The sequence below is a fragment of the Salvia miltiorrhiza genome, unplaced genomic scaffold (genome assembly GCF_028751815.1).
Source record: "Salvia miltiorrhiza cultivar Shanhuang (shh) unplaced genomic scaffold, IMPLAD_Smil_shh original_scaffold_386, whole genome shotgun sequence".
Taxonomy (NCBI): domain Eukaryota; kingdom Viridiplantae; phylum Streptophyta; class Magnoliopsida; order Lamiales; family Lamiaceae; genus Salvia; species Salvia miltiorrhiza.
The window spans coordinates 168,344-186,843 of record NW_026651539.1 but is presented as its reverse complement, the minus strand read 5'-3'; the positions used below and the strand labels follow the sequence as shown (position 1 = coordinate 186,843).

At 37.4% G+C, this 18,500-nt stretch overlaps 2 protein-coding genes across 7 annotated transcripts; both read right to left on the bottom strand.

Moving 5' to 3' along the window:
- Nucleotides 1-233: 233 nt before the first annotated feature.
- Nucleotides 234-1,681, bottom strand: LOC131004358 (uncharacterized). Its single transcript, XM_057931031.1, has 2 exons — nt 872-1,681; nt 234-788 (listed from the first exon to the last, which is right to left on the bottom strand). Exons 1-2 carry the CDS (start codon nt 1,679-1,681, stop codon nt 234-236), a joined length of 1,365 nt encoding a protein of 454 aa, XP_057787014.1.
- A 2,847-nt stretch (nt 1,682-4,528) lies between these two features.
- On the bottom strand, nt 4,529-11,396 carry LOC131004393 (protein NPG1). 6 transcript variants are annotated; one of them, XM_057931075.1, is made up of 7 exons: nt 11,083-11,233; nt 10,420-10,650; nt 9,071-9,323; nt 7,700-8,910; nt 7,393-7,540; nt 5,031-5,366; nt 4,529-4,877 (listed from the first exon to the last, which is right to left on the bottom strand). In XM_057931075.1, the coding sequence occupies exons 2-6, from the start codon at nt 10,591-10,593 to the stop codon at nt 5,047-5,049; spliced, it is 2,106 nt and encodes a 701-aa protein (XP_057787058.1). In that variant the 5' UTR covers nt 10,594-10,650; nt 11,083-11,233; the 3' UTR covers nt 4,529-4,877; nt 5,031-5,046. The 6 variants fall into 6 exon arrangements, with proteins under 6 accessions (XP_057787058.1, XP_057787055.1, XP_057787053.1 ...); XM_057931072.1 differs by having other exon boundaries at nt 4,529-5,366; nt 11,083-11,396; XM_057931070.1 differs by having other exon boundaries at nt 4,529-5,366; nt 10,420-10,658; nt 11,083-11,210.
- Nucleotides 11,397-18,500: the final 7,104 nt, after the last annotated feature.

Genomic DNA, 18,500 nt, shown 5'->3' with positions numbered 1-18,500 from the left:
TACTAAACTTGATCCAACTGTAAGCTGTCCCTATGATGACTTTTATAGTCTGAGGGTTTGTTTTAATTCAGCCATCACTTGTTTTTGGAGGTTGAATTTAAACAAAAACTGATAGTCAATGATGCTAAATTTTGCAGAGACAATTATGCTTACAAAAACTGATTTACATTGCAAACACATCAAAAGATTGTTCATGTGTTTGTATCTGTAAACCCTGCACTACTCTATAGTAACTACTCAGTAATACCCACTTGATGCAGCCCTTCTATGACATCTCCAAGGTTGTAAATTTCACCTTCTTCACTTGCTTCCAACTCTAGGAACTCTAAACTTTCCCTCACAAGTGCTTCTTCAACCTGAATACAGTCTGGTAGCAATCCGAGTCTTGTGAGTCTGTCTTTGTTCATGTGAGGAATTTTGTAGTTATTCCCACCCTTTGCCTTGATTATTTCGTGATAGCAACTTTGCAAAGTGAGGAACACGTGATTTAGCTTCTCTGGTGGGTATTCGTCATAGGCATCTTTCACATTCTTTAGTAACTCCTCCACATTACTTGCTGGTTTCTGATCTTTCAATGTCTGTATAGCTCGGAAAAAGCCTAGATCATTCACATTTGTATCCGGCGAATTAGCTGGCTGGCATACTAGTTGGATTTTAAATCCATCAGTATTTGCAACCGCTAGAAAGTCTGGATCATCAGGTTTTATGTGGGGTTTGGCATTATCTTGTTGGATAAAAATGTGCTTGTTTGCTGCCAATGGCCACTTAACTTTAAAGATTGGAACCATCTGTCAAAAAAAGGGGCTAAATGATGATTCTGTTACAGATTCTGATAGCATTCATTAATTACATAAAAACTGTAACACCTTACCTCTTTAATAAGGCAAGCTTTCATGACTTCCTTTGTAATGGCTGCAATTGGCTTCACTTCCAAGGTTCCTTTGCTTCTGTTTTTTGAATTCCTTTGAGCTGGTTCTATGGTTGTGAAAGGAAATATGCCAAACTTTCCATCAAAGAGTATTGTGCCATCTATGTCAAATATAGGTCGTGCTACAGCACACATAAACATAATCTTGTCAATGTACCTCTTTGATTTGCATGTCCTATACGGTTCCTCTTCATCCGGCATGAGGTAATACCTATCTTTAATTTTGGTAAGGTAAAACCATTTCTCATCGATGTGAATGGTGTTGTACATACTTTGGAACTTTATAAAACCACCCTCCCTTATTGAACTAAGCTGTTTTAGGCTCCAACTAAGCCTTGACAGCCTATTTTGTGGGGTAAGAAATGGTTTTATAGCATTTGTATGTGGTTTCAGTTTTTTCTCCTTTACCCACTTGTGAATCAAAGACTTAGACACACCTAGGTTTGTAGACATGATTCTCATTGATGATCTTTGAAGCACAGAAAGATTCTTCACTTTTTCAACATCAATACTCTTCTTGTTTTTGTATGAGATGCCTTTTCTAATGGACTTTACCTGGACAGGTACGCCACAAGCTCGCTGATGTAATACTTGGCTCCATATCCTCCAAATGGTCTTCAAATTCACTTTGAAGAGGATGGCTGCCTCCTTTTTTGCACCATATTCAAGCTTGCCTCCAATGCTATGTTCAAGCAGCCACTGTGCTATTTTGTTTCTGTCATCATCTTGGATTTTAGGGCATTCAATGGCCATTTTAGTGATTTACTTGTAGTAGGTGAGAAATGAATGCATTGTGAAGTTAAAGTGGTATTTATAGGGATTTTAGAGTTTATGGTGGGGTCGATTTTCCCTCCTAATTTTTGGAGGGACCGTTGTACTCTTTCTTGGTTTCTTCAATGAAATATTTTATTCCCTCCTTTTTTACTACAACTTTTAATTTGCTGATTTCATTCCATTTGGTTTTTTAGTTATTTAAAATTTGATAAAGCTGCCAACTTGTAAAAGAAAAAAAAGCAGATTAAGAAAAAAACAAAAAAATCGAAGTTCTTGCTGTTTGTACAAGTAAGGAATTCAAAGTTAAAATAAATTTGAAATGAAGGAAGAATAAAAAAAATAGAAAACCTATAAAAGAAAAAATAAGTAAAATAAATTACAAATGCTTATAAAAATAAATCCAAAAATTAAAAGCAATCTCCTAATCACAAATTAGTAAAAGTAATCTAATCCTTTAACCACTACCCTTTTCTTTCATCCACATCACCTTTTTCAGTTTTCTTAGTCTCCGTGCCCACACTAAAGTGAGGCTTTAAATTGTGGACGGAGGGAGTATAAAATTAAGGCGCGTGCATTGCACGCGCCTAAATCTCTTCCCATCATGCATACTCGAAGACTCGAATAGCACTCGAGTAACCCACCCCTGCAACGCCCTAGTCGAGTGCAACGCTCTACTCGAGTAGGCACTCGAGTAGGTGCGTTACTGATGCTCTAATTTAAAAGAAATGGTGGACATGGAAGAGAAATTTCAATTTTCAAATGCAAAGGAATCAAATGAAACCATAAGAAACAAGAAGGAGTAGTAGCAATTGAAATGTGTGCGATTTAAAATTAAAATAGGAGAGGCAGAAAAGGACAAAAGTGGCCGCCAATAGTAATAGCTGTCAAAGTTGTGTCTGCTCACGGCCAGCTGTCTGCCAACTCTCACACGCATTGCGTTCTTTCTAGATCGTTTCTTTTACCAATATATGCACGTGTGCTATTTGTGGTTCCCACTTCAACCCCCCTGATTCCTACAACTTTTTGTCGTTTTTCAACTCTTTCGCCGCCGGAAAATTGGATGCTACGTATGTGGTGTTGCTAGAATTTACATTTCTTTTTATCGCATCACTAAATTAAAATTATACTCTCTTCGTCCATGAAAGAACTTCCTAGGAGAGAGTGACACGAATTTTTAAAAAAAATATTATTGAATGTATTGAGAGTGGATAAAAAATAGTTGATTGTATTGAAAGTGATAAAAAATGTAGTATTATAATAGTATTGAGAGTTGTGAAAAGTGAAAAGTAAGAGGATTATAAGTGGTGGGGTATAGTCCAAAAATAGATAAGAAGTTCTTTTGTGGACGTCCCAAAAAAGAAAGATAGAAAGTTCTTTCGTGGACGGAGGGAGTATTATTCAAAATAATTTAATAAAATCGACTTACCCGCTAAGAGTAACTCCAGTGAGCCCGCTGGCGCGGCGCTGCCGCATCGCATGACTCGAACGGGGCACATTTCTTTGTGCCGAATTCGGTAGAAATATATATATGACAGCGTGCTATGCATGTGTCTTATTTAAAAAAAAATTAATTTTAACATTTACAATGTTTATATTTGACTAGCATTTGCGTTCGTGCAACGCATGAAAAATATTTTAATATTTTACTTTCCCCGTCCCATTTAATATGACCCCTTTGTTATTTTGGATTGTCTCATTACAAATAGCCCTTTCCAAAAAAAAAAAAATCCTTTTATCTCACAAAAATGTGTGAGCTACACCACTTTCTATAATTTAATCCTTAATCGTTCTTCTTCTTAATAACCGTGACAAAAGTAAGGAGTCATGCTTAATGGGACGGAGAGAGTATTATATATATAAAATTGATAACAATTTAATTATTATATAAAAAATTATAAATATAATAAAAAATACTAGTATAATTTTAGCTAAATATATTTAAGTTTAATAAAAAATAAAGAATAATTCGTAATAATAAAAATTGATATTGTATAATAAAGAAAATACTTAAGAAAATAATGTAAGTTCAAAGTAAAAAAAGGAAAATAACAATAAAAATGAAAAGAATTAAAAAAATAAATTTATTAAAGGAGAGACGAGTGATAATTTTCTGAAGTTTTAATTTTAAATAAATATAACTTTTACATTTTAAATTCAATATTTACATAACATATATCACATTAAAGCTTTTGTCATGATCTTTAATTTAGTATGCATATCAAATATTTATAATTAGTCCACAATTTTTGAGAAAGAAATAAATAGAAAAAAATAAGAAGTTAAAGAAATATATATATACTCTTCCACGAAAGAACTTCCTGCTTTTCTCTTGCACAAAAAAACTTCCTACCTAATTTTAAACTATACACATCACTTATAAATATTTCATTTACTCTTAATTTTGACCTCAACACCACTTCCAATACTAATTAAAACACCTTTTCATCATTCCAATACATTCAACAATATTTTTTCTACTCTCAATACACTCTGCAATTTTTTTCTTAAAATCTGTGTCACTCCCTCTTAGGAGAAGCTCTTTCGTGGACGGAAGGAGTATATAATTTATAAATAAACTGGATAAGATCAATTTCATAAGGAGGAGGGGTATCAGTTTTAGCATATTTATATGAGTGCATGCAAAATCAGAAACAGTGCAGCCCCAGCGCCCCATTAATATTTTCTTCCTACGCACTTAGAGACGGAGGTTCCTCCGCAGATTAGTTCTACTTATTTTAAACGATGCAACTGGTTTGCAAAAACTAGAATAAACCTACTCTTATGTCCCACCAAAATAAAACAAAACAAAAGGCAAGAACTGAATCCACTTAAAACAGAAATTGTTATCATTCATGGCAGCATGAATTGAGAGACAACCTTAACCTCATACAAAAGGTCCAAAATTAACCCTCTCTCTGCCACCTTTTACCCTGTTGGATACTGAGTATAACCAACATAACAATGTCGAACAATTTCTTGTTACAGACATTAGGTCAGATTTGTAAAACGAAGGGAACCCACTCTTAAAAGCTCCCAAAATAACTTACTACATAACGTCACAAATTACAATTCCCAAAAACTATATCAATTTCTGTTCTATTTTCTTCTATCATATTTTCCCCCTCAACAATTACAGGGTTTGCCAGTAACAAGTATCTCTGAAGGACGAGCAGTTCTGCAGAAACAAAAATCAAGGACGGAACAATATTACTGATATCAAGCTTTTTCCTTCACCTGGAACTGAGCTTTAAGCTTATACGGCGCTACATAACATCATCACAGAAACAAGAAAAATAAACTTTGTTAACAAAGAATCAAAGAATGATACTTGGGTTAGAAAGAAATCAAGAGATGGAACTGAAACTCTCAATTGGTTCAGATTCTTCAAGAATGGATGCTGCCTGGAAACAGTCGACAGCATCAGCTATCCGCCCATCGACCTTGTGAACTATGCCTAACTGGTACCAAGCCATATAATTGGTTGGTTCAATCCTTAATGCATCTGAAAGTAGAGTTCTAGACACTGGCAACATCTTGGGTCCCATTTTAGACAAAACTGCACCAATTAGAATCTTGCAAGGTACGTATTTCGGTTCCAGCAAAAGGGCATTGATATAAGCAGCCAAAGCTTCATTTATACGCCCTTGTTTTTCATGCATAACACCTGGAACAAAATATGAGTAGTATATTAACCACGTTTCTTTATTTCATGGCCCTCTAAACCCCAGTCTTTCAGTTATCCATTGAAACTTAGAGGCCCACAATAATTGTGTAAGCTATCATTTGGCATAATTTTCTACTCTGCAAGTACATAGTTTAGCATTTATCCACAATGTTCTAAGAAATGCAGCCTAAATGACTAAATGTGGCCACCACCAGTTTAGTCTATTGTGCCAAAAGGCCATCTCAGGCTTTCTCTTTGGCTCTAGATTCTTGTAAATTTTGACAAATGATACTTGTGCTCCATTGTTGAATTTGATACTAAAATTTGAATATTTACAACATTAGAGCTAAAACAATTGTATAAAAGCTAACAAACTAATAAGGTGTGTTTATCAATTCAACTTCCCCAGCCCCATCCAAACTCTATAGCTTCTAAGAAAACTTACCAGGTATGTCAACATGCAAGATCAAAGACATAGATGTTGTGTTATTTCATCTGATAATGAGAAATATAAATATCTTATAACCCCAAAGTCATAACCATTCATGTATTTCCTGTACAATGTTCTTGCTTTTCTTATACAATTTCATATAATTCTCAAATATAATACTATAATATAACTAGATTATAATCCGCCTTGTTTTTAAAAGATTAAATATATATAAATATCGAAAAGGGTACTAAATAGTAAGTACAAATAAGTGAGGAAAAATATTTATTAATAGTAGCACTTCAACAAATCAAAAAATTTCTATAATGATCAGAACATTTGTATGCATAGCATTATGTAGATATATATAATGATATGACTATAATCTATTACTGTGTTACAAAAACTTTCCCCCTTTGTTCAATTATGAAAACATATATCTCACATAATTTGATATGTGGCAAAGAAGATTCACCAAAGCTTGACAAGTCTCAGAAGGGTCTTGGATGGGGAATTTTTAACAAGAGGAGCTTTACCCATAATATATGGTTTTTCTTTCAGTGTATATATATATATATATAGATATAGATGTTGCTTAACCATTTAATTATCAAACAACATGGGCTTTATTTTTCTTTATAGCAAATAAAAGTGTACATCCAAAATACTAATTATTGTCATTAATTATCCTGCCATCCTAAGGACAAATGCCGAATGGCATTTGTGAATGTCCATAAACTAAGCTGGGAAGTTCAGAAAGTTCAACGAACCTACAAAATATATTATCTCCACTGGATTTTACTGCGTTCATGTCTCATTTTAGAGAATTATATCAATTTATAATCACGTAAGTGACACTATTTCTTTCATAACTTAGGTTATTTGCAATATAAACCAAAAAGATAAAACTAGGATGCAGGTATACATAGGCCTTGTTCTTTTGGAAGATCTATCTTGTGTCTGGTCAGTATGCACTTGAGTTTAGATCTCTCTCATATATGAGGTGCTTTTCTTATAAACAGCTCTTAGAATAGATCGTTTTTGTTGGATTACATTCCGTTCATTCAAATGGGATGTCATAATTTACCTTTTCATCTTCTTTATTTAATAGACATTTATTGGTTAGGCAACTGATGAAGTTTTGTTAGCTGCCTCATTCTATATCCTACTTAGGTAGTTTTACATAATACATGAAGCCATAAATAGTTTTAACAATGTAACAGTTGATTGGATCACCATCACCTTCATCTTGCTAGCCATTAAACTTGATGGAAATTCAAAGAAGAAATGCATTTGAACAGGTTCTGTTTGCAGTGCATTTTTCATAGAATCTAGAAAGGCATGGGTCCTGGACTTCTGCTACCACATGTTAAACTCAAAGAACGCTAAAATTCACCTCTAGTTTAGTTATAAAGTTTGTCTCTCCATAAAGAGAATGTAGTTGAAGTGGTACAGGTTCTTTAAATATGGATGGCCAAGATTTTCTTGTGAAACCAACGTGAAACAGAGTAACTTCTAAAATTAAAATACTACCAGACACCTTTCATTTTTACTTTTTCTTTTAACCTTTTAAAAGCAAAGGGTTTGAGTTCTTACCTTCTGTGTGCAGTGTTTCTGGAGAATACTCTTTCAGCGTTCTGGCTTTCCCCAAACATACTTCTGCATCCTTCCAGTGAGAAAGGATAGAGTATAATTTTGCAAGTCCATGCCAAACTTCATATTCATTTGCATTCCCATCCTCTACCTATATCACACACAAGAGATTATGCCTGTTATGAAACTAAAAGGGTAACCAAATGTTCAAGAATCACCAATCCAAAGGGATTGGCATAGGTTATCCTGAATATAGATACAATTCGGCATCAAATTAAACTGGATGAGTATCTAAGATCCAGAATTCAACCTGAGGTGCACTTGCAAGAGCTCCACAACTTTTTCTTTGAGCTTGTACCAATGCAAGAAGATAACGGTAAGTCTCAATTGCATCCTTGTGCAGCGACTGAGAAACTTTTAGCTTTGCTTTCATCCTCAGGAGTGGCCCTTGATCCCACTTCGAAGTTTCATCTAATGCGGCATCAGTAACCACTTCAGCCTCTGAAAAGCGCTGTTGGGCAGATAGAACCAAAGCAAGCAGTCTCCAGCCTCTTATCATAGATCCACCTGTGGCATCTAAATACTGTTTGGCGTATCTCAAAGCTGCATCAAGATTCCGGTGTTCAGCGTATTGAACTCCCAACTCAAATGTGAGATCCGAGTTGTCAGGCTCTAAGGCTAACGCACTGTCTAATGATTTCAGAGCCTCTGACTGAAGGCGAGATCTCTCAGAGTCTGAGGAAGAAATTTTTGCTTGTTTTCCCAAGCAAAGGCCCATCATACGGAGGCCAACACCTTTTAAATGTGGATTTGATTCAAGTGCATTAACAATTGCCTTTTCTGCATATTTGACTCCCTCTGCAGCAAAAAACACATTCTCACTGCAGATTTTCGCTGCAAGCAGTAAAGACGTGATATCATTTGGCTCCTCATGCGGGTGTAAAGACTTTCTCAGCAGTTCTATAGCAGAACTATTCTGTCCAGCTCCAGTTAAGGCAAGTGCCATAGCTTTCCATCGATCAATACGATGCATTGCTCCAGGCATAGCCTCTTCAAGTTGCTTTGCTAAAACTGAAGTTTGACTACATATAGATAGAGCAAACGTAAGGTGCTCTAGTACCGATGGATCCCACTTGGCCTTACCAAGGCAAAACTTTCTCATAACAATCATTAAAAGTAAAATGGCCTCTTCCAGATTATTCTTAGGTACATATGAACCCTCAACTTGAACAGCTAAACTGGGTGGACTAACCTCAAACCCACTATACAGCAAGAAAACCGCAAATGCTTTTTGAATCCTTGCACAACGATCGTTGTCAATGTTCCATTGACTTAGTATGGCTCGGCGGTAGGCAGCCATCGCTTCAGTATAGTGTCCAGCTTGTTTCCATAACTCTGGGAGAAGTTCGACAGCATGGCTAACAGTTTCTTGAAGCTTATTCTCTACCAACACATCAGGAATTCCATCAGGGAATATCTTCTCTACAGCATCAAGCACACTTTTGCACTCTTCAGCCGCCTCTAGAATATATTAAGAAAAGGATTGTATCTAATCAGATAAATGTATTCAAATGAACAAGGTTTCTAGGGAATTCCATTTGCTATAGAAAAAGGCGGGGGAAATTGGAAGATTCTTATGATTATCTCAGAACTTTTTGAAATAATTTAAATAAAATATTACCACTCAACTTTCCCAGCTTCTGAAGAGATTTAGCTTTCAGATATATGGCCTCAAGCACAAGGTTAGTTGCATTCTGTGAGACTACAGATGCTAAATCGCTGCGAGTACGGCCCTTTTTGGTACTCGGTTTATCACCTAGAGATTGTTGCATCCTTTGTATGGCTGCTTGAAGATCAATGCCATCGAAGACTCGTAAAGCACCTTCAACATTTCCACGTTGATATTCCAACTTTCCAAGAAGGGCTCTTGCTTCCTAAAATTAAGTTGAGAAAATGTCATTTCGGGACTAATCTCCAAATTCATGGTAAAATAATTAGTAAAGTTGGGGCTAATTTTAACAGGAAACAAGTTTATCAAATAATGCTACTAAAGAGATACAGGAGTATTCATTATGCTGTCAATCGGGTCAATTCACTCGGTTTTGGGCTGGCCCTATCAAGCTGTCGGGCTATTTGACTCGGACCAATTGAGCTAAAAAATCGGATAAAAATTCTTGGCCCTAAGCCTATACTTTCGGATTTTGGGCTAGCCCGTCGGCCGTAAATTTACGAACAAAATTCAACATATTTTATAAATCACCTGTTGATGATCACCAAAATGTTCCCCATCTCTTATACTTAAAGAAAATCACAGATAAAAAGGAAGAGATGAAAAGGAAATAATCCTCCCCTCTTATTCTTGAAGTTTCATTTTCAACTTTAGAATATTAATTCCATCTTCATATTCTTGCTTATCTATTTATTATAAAAATGATAATATTAGATTATAATGCAATTAGATAATTTAAATTTTGATGTATGTAATATTATCATCTAAAAGATAGTCAATGGAGATGAATAACAAGAGGAAGTAAAAAGCAAAAAAGAAGTGTCCAGCTCAAAGTAGGACCAAAAAGATCAACTACTATTATGTACAAACTTTAATATCAAGTATTCAAATATGAGTTTCTTAATACTCATTTAATAACAGAACAACTATTTCTTTATCATAACAAATTACAGTTAAGAAGAGTTTGGGTTCATTTTCCTTTTTGCTCTTTTTCTAATTTCCAGTTTTTCCACAGCCATAGGTGTGAAAATTGAAAAGTTGCTTGGAAGATCGTATGGTAGGACCTACTTTAAGTTATCAGATGATGAAATATGATTCAAAAGTGTTCCGTTCGTAAAACTTTTCTGAGTGAGGATCGAGTGTTTAGCATATTAGAAGGTTGGAAACTACAATTTGAAACAAACAAGCCCCAGAGTCCTAACTGCATTAAAAAAAAAATGACTAATAAAATCCAGATATCCAAATAACAATTTATAAGCTAATTAGGGGAAATAGAAAGGGAAGCTTTTCAGCGATCAAACCTCAAAATTGAGTGATAAACCATCTCTTAATGCAGATTCAGCCTCTTGAATATTGCCCTCATCAAGCTTTGCTTCAACTTCATTTGTTTGCATGGAAACCCCATTCGCAACAAATTGTCGAACAGACGGATCTTTATCGGCTTGTGCCGAGCCCGACGGTTGGCCTCCTGACATCGCTGATCGCAACCTTCCCTCACTAGATCGCACGAAAACAGCAATTCCCCATCACCCCTGCAGTTCTACCGTAATCAACAACACCCCATCACCCCTGCAGTTCTACCGTAATCAACAACACGACAACGATGAATGCATTTAAACCAGCCAAAAAAGGTTTATATCAACTAACCCTGGATAAAGAAAGCAACCCACGCCAAATGCACAATAAATAATTCAAATGCCGGCTTGTTCGCTTGAATTGAGTTCATGGAATCTATTCAAATTAGCAGTTAGATGTTAGGGGAAAGAGCTGCAGAGAATCAACATTCGCATTCGATCGCAATCTAGGTTAAATCAACGAAAAATAAATCGCAATTAATAAACGAAATCACATTTTAAAACCCCGGCTCGAACGCCGAAACCAGAAAGACGAAACATCAACAAGACAATGAACGCCGACACGTTTAAAATTAAGAAATTTGATTTTCGATGTTGCTTCATTTTTACCTTCCACAATGCAATGTTTTGCAATGTATTATTCTGAAGAACCGAGATACAGAGAGAGAGAGAGAGAAAGAGGTGACAGATCAGAACAATGGATTCAAAAGAAAAATGGTGTAAAGGTGCCACTTGTTTAAACATCTGCATTTTTTTTAATTATTTCTATGGCCGTTCTTAATATTTTACTACTTACTAATTATTTGTGTTTTTCAGAATTAATATCATTATTTTTGTTGGTTCTAAAAAATTGAATTATATAATTAATCGAGATTAAGAGTGGTGAACCTCCCTCTAAAAAAACAGAGAATGAGTGGCAAACCTCTCACTAATAGAATGATTAATTGATTTTAAACGTTTCTAACTATAATTGATAGATTAGGTATTAACTTTTTCAACGGGAGTTGATTGTGATGAAGATTGAAAAAGCTAGAAGCTATGAGTTCTTCCGCACTGTATCTTGTTTTGTATTCGGAAAATTCACAACAATGGAAAAATAAATCTAATGTGAATGGAAAAATAAATCTAATTTTATAAGAAGATGTTTGGTTTGATTGATAAGTCACTATTGCTAAAATAATTTACTTAATTAAATGTTTGATTTGCATGATTCAGTCTGTGAAATATAACTCTTTTTATTGTGAGATCAACACATGTACATAAGTAGAAAATTTTGATTTTAAAGATATTTGTTGAGACATAAATCAATAAAGTTTATAGATGAATCCTTACGCTTATAAACACAGAAGGCCTTGGTCACAAATAAAGGTTATGCAAACTCAAAATCTTTAAGTCATCTTAAACGATTTAAAGCTCTTAAACTCCTACTATGAAACACGAGTTTCCCAATGTTTCTATCTATCAGATCACACTTTTGTATAGTCGAGCTTAGTTGCTATAGTCAAAAGATTAGAAGAAAATAACCTTGTGTTCCTACCGATCTTATTGTGTAAAGGCTCCCACCTCCTTAATTGGAACCAAATCCTTATACACCAACCTAGATTATAGTGGTAGTGATAGTAGTAACAATAATAATAGTAATAATTATAGTATTGAAAGTTGCAAATACACTAATTGATCGCTAAATTCTTGGAAATAAAATCATCAATATATAATACGATTATGGATTCTTGCGCTCTCCTTAATCCGGGGTCCTACATGGCATATCTAAGAATTCACCATTCCAAATCCATACAATTCTAGAACCTCTAGCTCAATTCTCTATCGCTGACGTGGCAATATAATTCAACATGTAATAATATATTTTAAAAATAATTTTAAATTATACATTTAAGATTCTACACCACCTCCATCTCCATCCTAACAAGCCATCTAAATCTGAAAAGCCTCTTCTCTCCCGTCTCCAACCCCTCCACCCACCGCGACGAATCTGCCCCACCGTGCCCGTCGTCTCCATCCCTCCACGGCTCCACCTCTTCTCTCCCGTCTCCATCCCTCCACCCACCGTTGCGATCTGCCTATGACACCCACCGCGATTCGCCGCGCCGGCACCCATCCTCTTCTCTCTCGTCTCTAACCCTCCACCCACCACCGCAATCTGCCCAACCGTGCCCAGCCCTGCCCACCTCCGCGATCTGCCTCGCCGTCTTCTTCCCTCCACCCACCGTGCCTGGCCCCCGTAGCGATCTGCCCCACCGCGCCCCGCCCTCCCACCGCCATGATCTGCTTCACCAGCTCTTCCTTCCCCCCACCGCGATTCATCGTCCAGCCTCAAGTGACTCTCTCCTTCCCCTGCCGCGGCGATTTGAAAGCACCCTCATCGATTCTCTGACCTTCCCCTCCCCACCGCCATCAGCCATGGTAAGTATTATTTTAGGAAACAAATTGAATGCGTTTTAGAATAATGAAATTTTGGAAATGACTTTAGTTGTGAATTGCCGCAGGAAACAAATTGAATGCGTTAGTCAACCATGGATTCGCCTCGCCGGCACCCACCGCGTATCGCCGCGACCCTATATCCCCAAATCCTCACCGCCTCTTTGCGATTTCCGGCGACCACGGCAGCCATGGCCGCCGATCTGCCCCCCCCCCCCCACCACCAGAAATCGATCTGCCACCTCCCTTCCCCCATATGGTAAGTATTAAATGTTTGACTTATTTTTCTTCTTTTTTCCAGAATTTTGGTAAGATTTTTAACAATGGAAACTTAAACCCTAGATTTTTATGTTAATTAATTTTCGGTTGCTGCAGATTATGTAAATATAGAATGGTTATAAACTTTAGAAAGAATTTTTTTTGGAAAGAATTTTATCGAAGGAAACTTAAACCCTAAATTTTTATATATAAATTCATTAGCTTGAATTATTAACGCCACATCATGTTCTCCGATTCATAGCTGCGGTACCCTTCTTCTGCGATTCACCTTTTTATTTATATTGTCCAATTTTTTGGTTTAGATTTTGTTAATTAACTCTATGTGATTGCTTTACTTCCCTGTTTTGGTTTAGATTTTTGGCTAGAAGTAAGCGATTGCTTTAATTCCCTGTTTTGCCGTGGCTGAGATCTCCGAGCACATCACCAACAAGGTCTCCGAGCATTGCATAAAAAGGTAAATGCTTGCTGCCACAATAATGTTCCTTTGACTAATAGTGTTTTTATTTCAAAACGAAGTATCTGAATTGGTTTGTGCTTTGCTTGATTTTTTTTTCTCTTAAATTCTTTGTTGGGGGTTTCCTGTGATTTGAAATGTAAGATTTAAGAAAGATTGTTTCTTTGTTCGGCTAAAAATTGGATAAAGGACGAATCCTGGTTCTATAAAGGCAGTTTTTATATTTTTTTACTTCTCATTATATGTGAGCTCTTCAAGAGTTTCATTAAATGACTTTATGTAAGGCTGTTGAAGAATAAGAATAATTAGCTGACTTTCAAATATATCTCAACGTAATGGCTATCTTGTGTATCTGTGCTTATGCTATTGTGTGGTGGTGGTGACTTAATACAACCGTGCATTTCTGCAACGATGTGAAGCTGGGTCTGCCAAGTGCATCCTTACGTTGTTGGAAGTACGGATCGGACTGCACGGTGTTGACGATGCGCAGAAACAATTCACGCCGCATATGAAAACGGCGCCGAAAAATGGAGTCGGTGTAGACTGAATTTTCTGCAAAATAACCCACGTACAAACGTTGTGCTCTGGTTTCTCGGTCCCGATGAATGTAAGCCTTCTTTGTATGCCTCCTTCGCCTAGGAGGGCTTTCCGGTTCATTAATAACTTCAACAATTTCATAAAATTGTTGCATGAGTTGGGAGAACTCTTGAGCACGTCCCTTGTTGTCGCCGCTTGATGAAGAGGATGATTGTGAATAAGGCATTTTTATAGAGATTTTTCTTGAGGTAGAGAATGATTTTTGGGAATGATTTGAATGAAGTAGAAAATGGGGTATATATAGATATTGAAAAAGGAAAAAAAATAAAAACCTAAACTAGTCGTTTTTGCCAACGGTTGGAAGCAAGAAAAAAGAAAAGAAAAAAGAAAGGTAACAGAAACTGTCGAAAATTTTAAATCTGATTATTATTATTATTATTATTATTATTATTATTATTATTATTATTTATCAGCGTGTGTTTCGCGTGTTTCACATTTCCTCCACCGTGCCGCGACACTCTCCAGCAAACTCGGGTCGTGCCGCCGCGACACGCCCTTGGCCCGCATCGATCCGGCTCTCCAGCCTTGCACTGGAGATGCTCTTATACATTTCACATGACTTTTCATTTAATTTTTTAATTCAAATTTAATTTTTCCATTTGAGGGTTACTATTATTGGTAGTCTATATTTAATGTTAAAGATCTTGAGTTCAAATTTATCGTAAAACAAATTTTGAAGTTTTTTTAGTTAAAGATTAATTTATCAAAAAAAGGTTATTGGCGCCTAAATTTATCGTAAAACAATTTTTGAAGTTTTTTTGAGTCCATTTTGATTTTCCCCGCAAACTTCAAAAGTTGTCAAAAAATATGTAAATTTTGAAAATCGTCAAAAAATATACAAATTTTGGCTCATTTTATTTTTTCCCACGAAATATATTATTACAAAAAGAAGGATCCAAATAATTCTTTCATAATCTTACACTCATTATCTCTTGTTATTTTTTAACTACCTAGCTTAACTAATATGCAAACCTTAAAAGAAGTACTAATATGTTTAAACTCGAAAAAAAATGTAAATATGTACTATTGTTTCGACACGGAGATTAAGAAATTGAGTGTTATATGTTTTAATAGAGTGTGGCCTACAATTGTTGATCAAATTAGTGAGTAATTATTGACTTAATTAAAGTAATTTTGGCATTTTTAGAAAGTGGCCTACAATTGTTGACCAAATTAGTGAGTTATTGTTGACTTAATTAAAGTAAACTTTTGTCATTTTTAGAAAGTGGCCAACTTTAGTGGGACACCCAAAATAGAAATTGTGACACCCAAATCCAATTTAATTTTAAATGAAAACGCACGCGGAAAATCATTACTATAAATAAATATTTAATGAGAAAATCAGGAAATAAATTTTTATTTAAACATACTTTACTCAAAATAACATTTTTAGGTAATGCTAAATTCAAAATATTTGACTCGCCATTCGACCTTCCACGCGCCTCCGGCCTTTAAAAAAAACCTCAAAATGTTAAGTATGGGATGAGCATACAGGGTACACTCAGTGTGGGAACATGCAATCATTGTCCACGTTAATAAAATGAGAATCACATATGATCAATACATTCGTAACTGAAAGTCGCACTGTGGCATACCAAGGACCTTTCCGTCCTGGACCGATTGAGCCAGCCCCTGGCGACTGGTTGCAACCATAACTTTAACATGAAATCGCATTGTGGCATACCAAGGACTTTAATGTCCTGGACCCATTGAGCGGGCCCCTAGCGATATAATTTAATGCAACTCACATATGGTAAACACATGATATTAAAATGGACAAAGATTAACCACGGGCATGTACTGAAATAAATCCCATACCTGAATTTTGAACTTGAACTTGAACTTCAACTTGTATGCTAACTTGAGTAAATCAAATAAAAGTAACGTCCTAGTCGCGTCGCACCTAGTCAGATAAATTCAAATAATAAAATATAAGGGCCTAATTGAACTTTAAAATAATAATAATAGTAGTTTAAATCTTAAGAATTTATTATCATAAAATCATTTGGAAATAGTTGGTCTAATGAATCAAATAATAAAATGCATGCTCTTATTAAAATTTGAGTTGGGATTTAATAAAATCAAGTCCTACTTAATAATGAAAATTAAAATATGAAGTCCAAATGATATATAAAATTTGGGCTCAATCACCTAAATACGTGTATGAGTTTATTAATAGATCAACCTAGGCCCAACCCAAGCCCACTCTTCCCTTCACTCTAATTTAAAACCCTCACACACACACCTCACTTCACAAACTCACGCAGCCTCCTCACTCCCTCTCTCTCAGCCGCTCTCCCCTCACCCCTCTCCCTTCTCGGCCTTCTGCCGCCGCCGGAGGCCGGCGACTCTGCCTCCCCATGTCCTCTCCTTAACCTCCCTCCCTCTCCATCGACTTCTCTCCCCCTTCTGCTCTTCTCCTCGCCGCTCCAAGCCGCGGCCGCGCCCCCTTCTCCGGCGACCCCTGCGGCCACCTATTCCTGCCTGGCGTCGCCCTCACCTCCCTTCTCTCTCCTGGCCGACAGCAGCACCACCATCGCCGCCCCCGCGTCGACAGCTGCGCTGCCCAGGCGCCTCCCTTCCTGTACTGCCGCCGCCGCCTTCTCTCCCTTTCCTCACCTCTAGTCTCCCTCTCACTCTCAACATCTCACTCTGTCACGCCCTCTCAGCCTCTCTCTCCGTGTCGGACAACAACACACGGCAGCGGCGCCATCGCGCCTCTTCCAGATCTGGGCTGCGCCCTGCTTCTTCTCTTTCGCCGGCCGCCGTGGTACAGGCGGCTCCCAGTGGCGTGGTCCAGCCACAGCCCCTTCATCACCCCTCATCAGCACTCTATTTTTATATCTCTAATTTCATTTTATTCTTTCTTCATTTTATTCTTTCTTTCTCTTTTGACTGTTAATGTAAAAAGATGAATTATTATTGAAAATAAACCTAATTCTCTTGTGCTGTGTGTTTGCTTTTGAATTGAAGATGTTGGGGATTTTGGAATTTGAGAGTAAAATGAATTGTGAGAGTTTAAAGATTATTAAAAAAATTTGCAGAAATAATAAAATTACCTTGAAGATAAAAGAGCACCAATGATTTTAAAGAGATTGCTGCGTTTTTGGCATGAAAACTGAGATGATAAAGGATGATGCTTCAAATAAGAAAATTTGAGATGATACTTGTGGCTCAAGAATGTTTTGAGATGAAACGTGGCCGAGTGAAATGAAATGGCTGCAGCAAAGTGATACACCTATACCTTCTATTAAATTAAAATAATAATTTATACTTCGTCCCAATATTCAAGTCCCCTATTCCTTTTTGGGCCGTCCCAATATTCAAGTCCCCTTTCCTTTTTTGGCATTAATTAAGATACAATTAATAGATTTAAGTGTCTCTCTCTCCTCTTAAACGGCTATCCCCCTCTCCCTCTCTATCTCTCTCTTTCTCCCTCAAAACCACCGCCCTTCTCTCTCTTGGCCGGACGGCCATCGGCTTCTGCCGCCGCCGCTCCAAGTCCGGCGGAATCGACGGCAGCCGCGCCTCCTCACGGCCCATCCCCTCTCTCCATCTCTCTCTCCTCCTGCTCGCGGTGGGCAGTCACCCTGGCGACCTCAGCGCCGCCGTCCTCGCCACCACCCCCTCCGATTCTCCCTCTAAATCCTCCGCTGTTCCCTCTCCCTTCAAATTCCGGTGAGCAAAAACGAAGGCCACCTCCACTGCTCTCTCACTATTTCCGACGACTGCAGCAAGCGGATGCCACCGTCGTCGACAGCAACGAACCACCGCCGCCAGCCGCCGATTTCACCCTCAAGATTGCCCTCTGTTCTCCCTCCCCTCTCTGGCTTCGACGGACAGCAGCTGCGGCACGACGGCAGTATAGAGGTGGTAGGGTTGCAGATTAGGGAGGTTTATTCCCAGCTCTGTTCCAGATTTGGGGAGAAATGATGGCCTTGCCGGCAGAGCAAAGATGGTGGATTTTGGTTGTAGATTTGGGTTGCAGATTTGGTTAGAGATTTTGGTTGCAGATTTGGTGCGGTGGATTTCTGAGCTTGATTTTGGGTGGCGCGGTGGTGCGGTGGAATTTGCAGATTTGGGGGAAAATAGTGGCCTTGCCGGCAGTGCAAAGATGAGACGAAGGGTGGTGGCTCCGGCGGCGGCTCTGAGATGAGACGAAGGATTTTTCAGATTTGAAGAAGCCGGTGGAATTTGGGGAAGAGGGTGACGGCCGGTGGAAGCTTCTGATTTAATTAAGAAATAAAATACCATTAATTAA

Excerpts from the sequence above, each read along its gene's own strand:
- LOC131004358 (XM_057931031.1), bottom strand. The coding sequence starts at position 1,681 with ATGGCCATTGAATGCCCTAAAATCCAAGATGATGACAGAAACAAAATA. Across the intron at positions 789-871 it reads AAGCTTGCCTTATTAAAGAG|ATGGTTCCAATCTTTAAAGT; the intron begins GTAAGGTGTTAC and ends TTTTTTTGACAG.
- LOC131004393 (XM_057931072.1), bottom strand. The coding sequence starts at position 10,593 with ATGTCAGGAGGCCAACCGTCGGGCTCGGCACAAGCCGATAAAGATCCG. Across the intron at positions 8,911-9,070 it reads GAAGCTGGGAAAGTTGAGTG|AGGCGGCTGAAGAGTGCAAA; the intron begins GTAATATTTTAT and ends AATATATTCTAG. Across the intron at positions 7,541-7,699 it reads CTCTTGCAAGTGCACCTCAG|GTAGAGGATGGGAATGCAAA; the intron begins GTTGAATTCTGG and ends TGTGTGATATAG.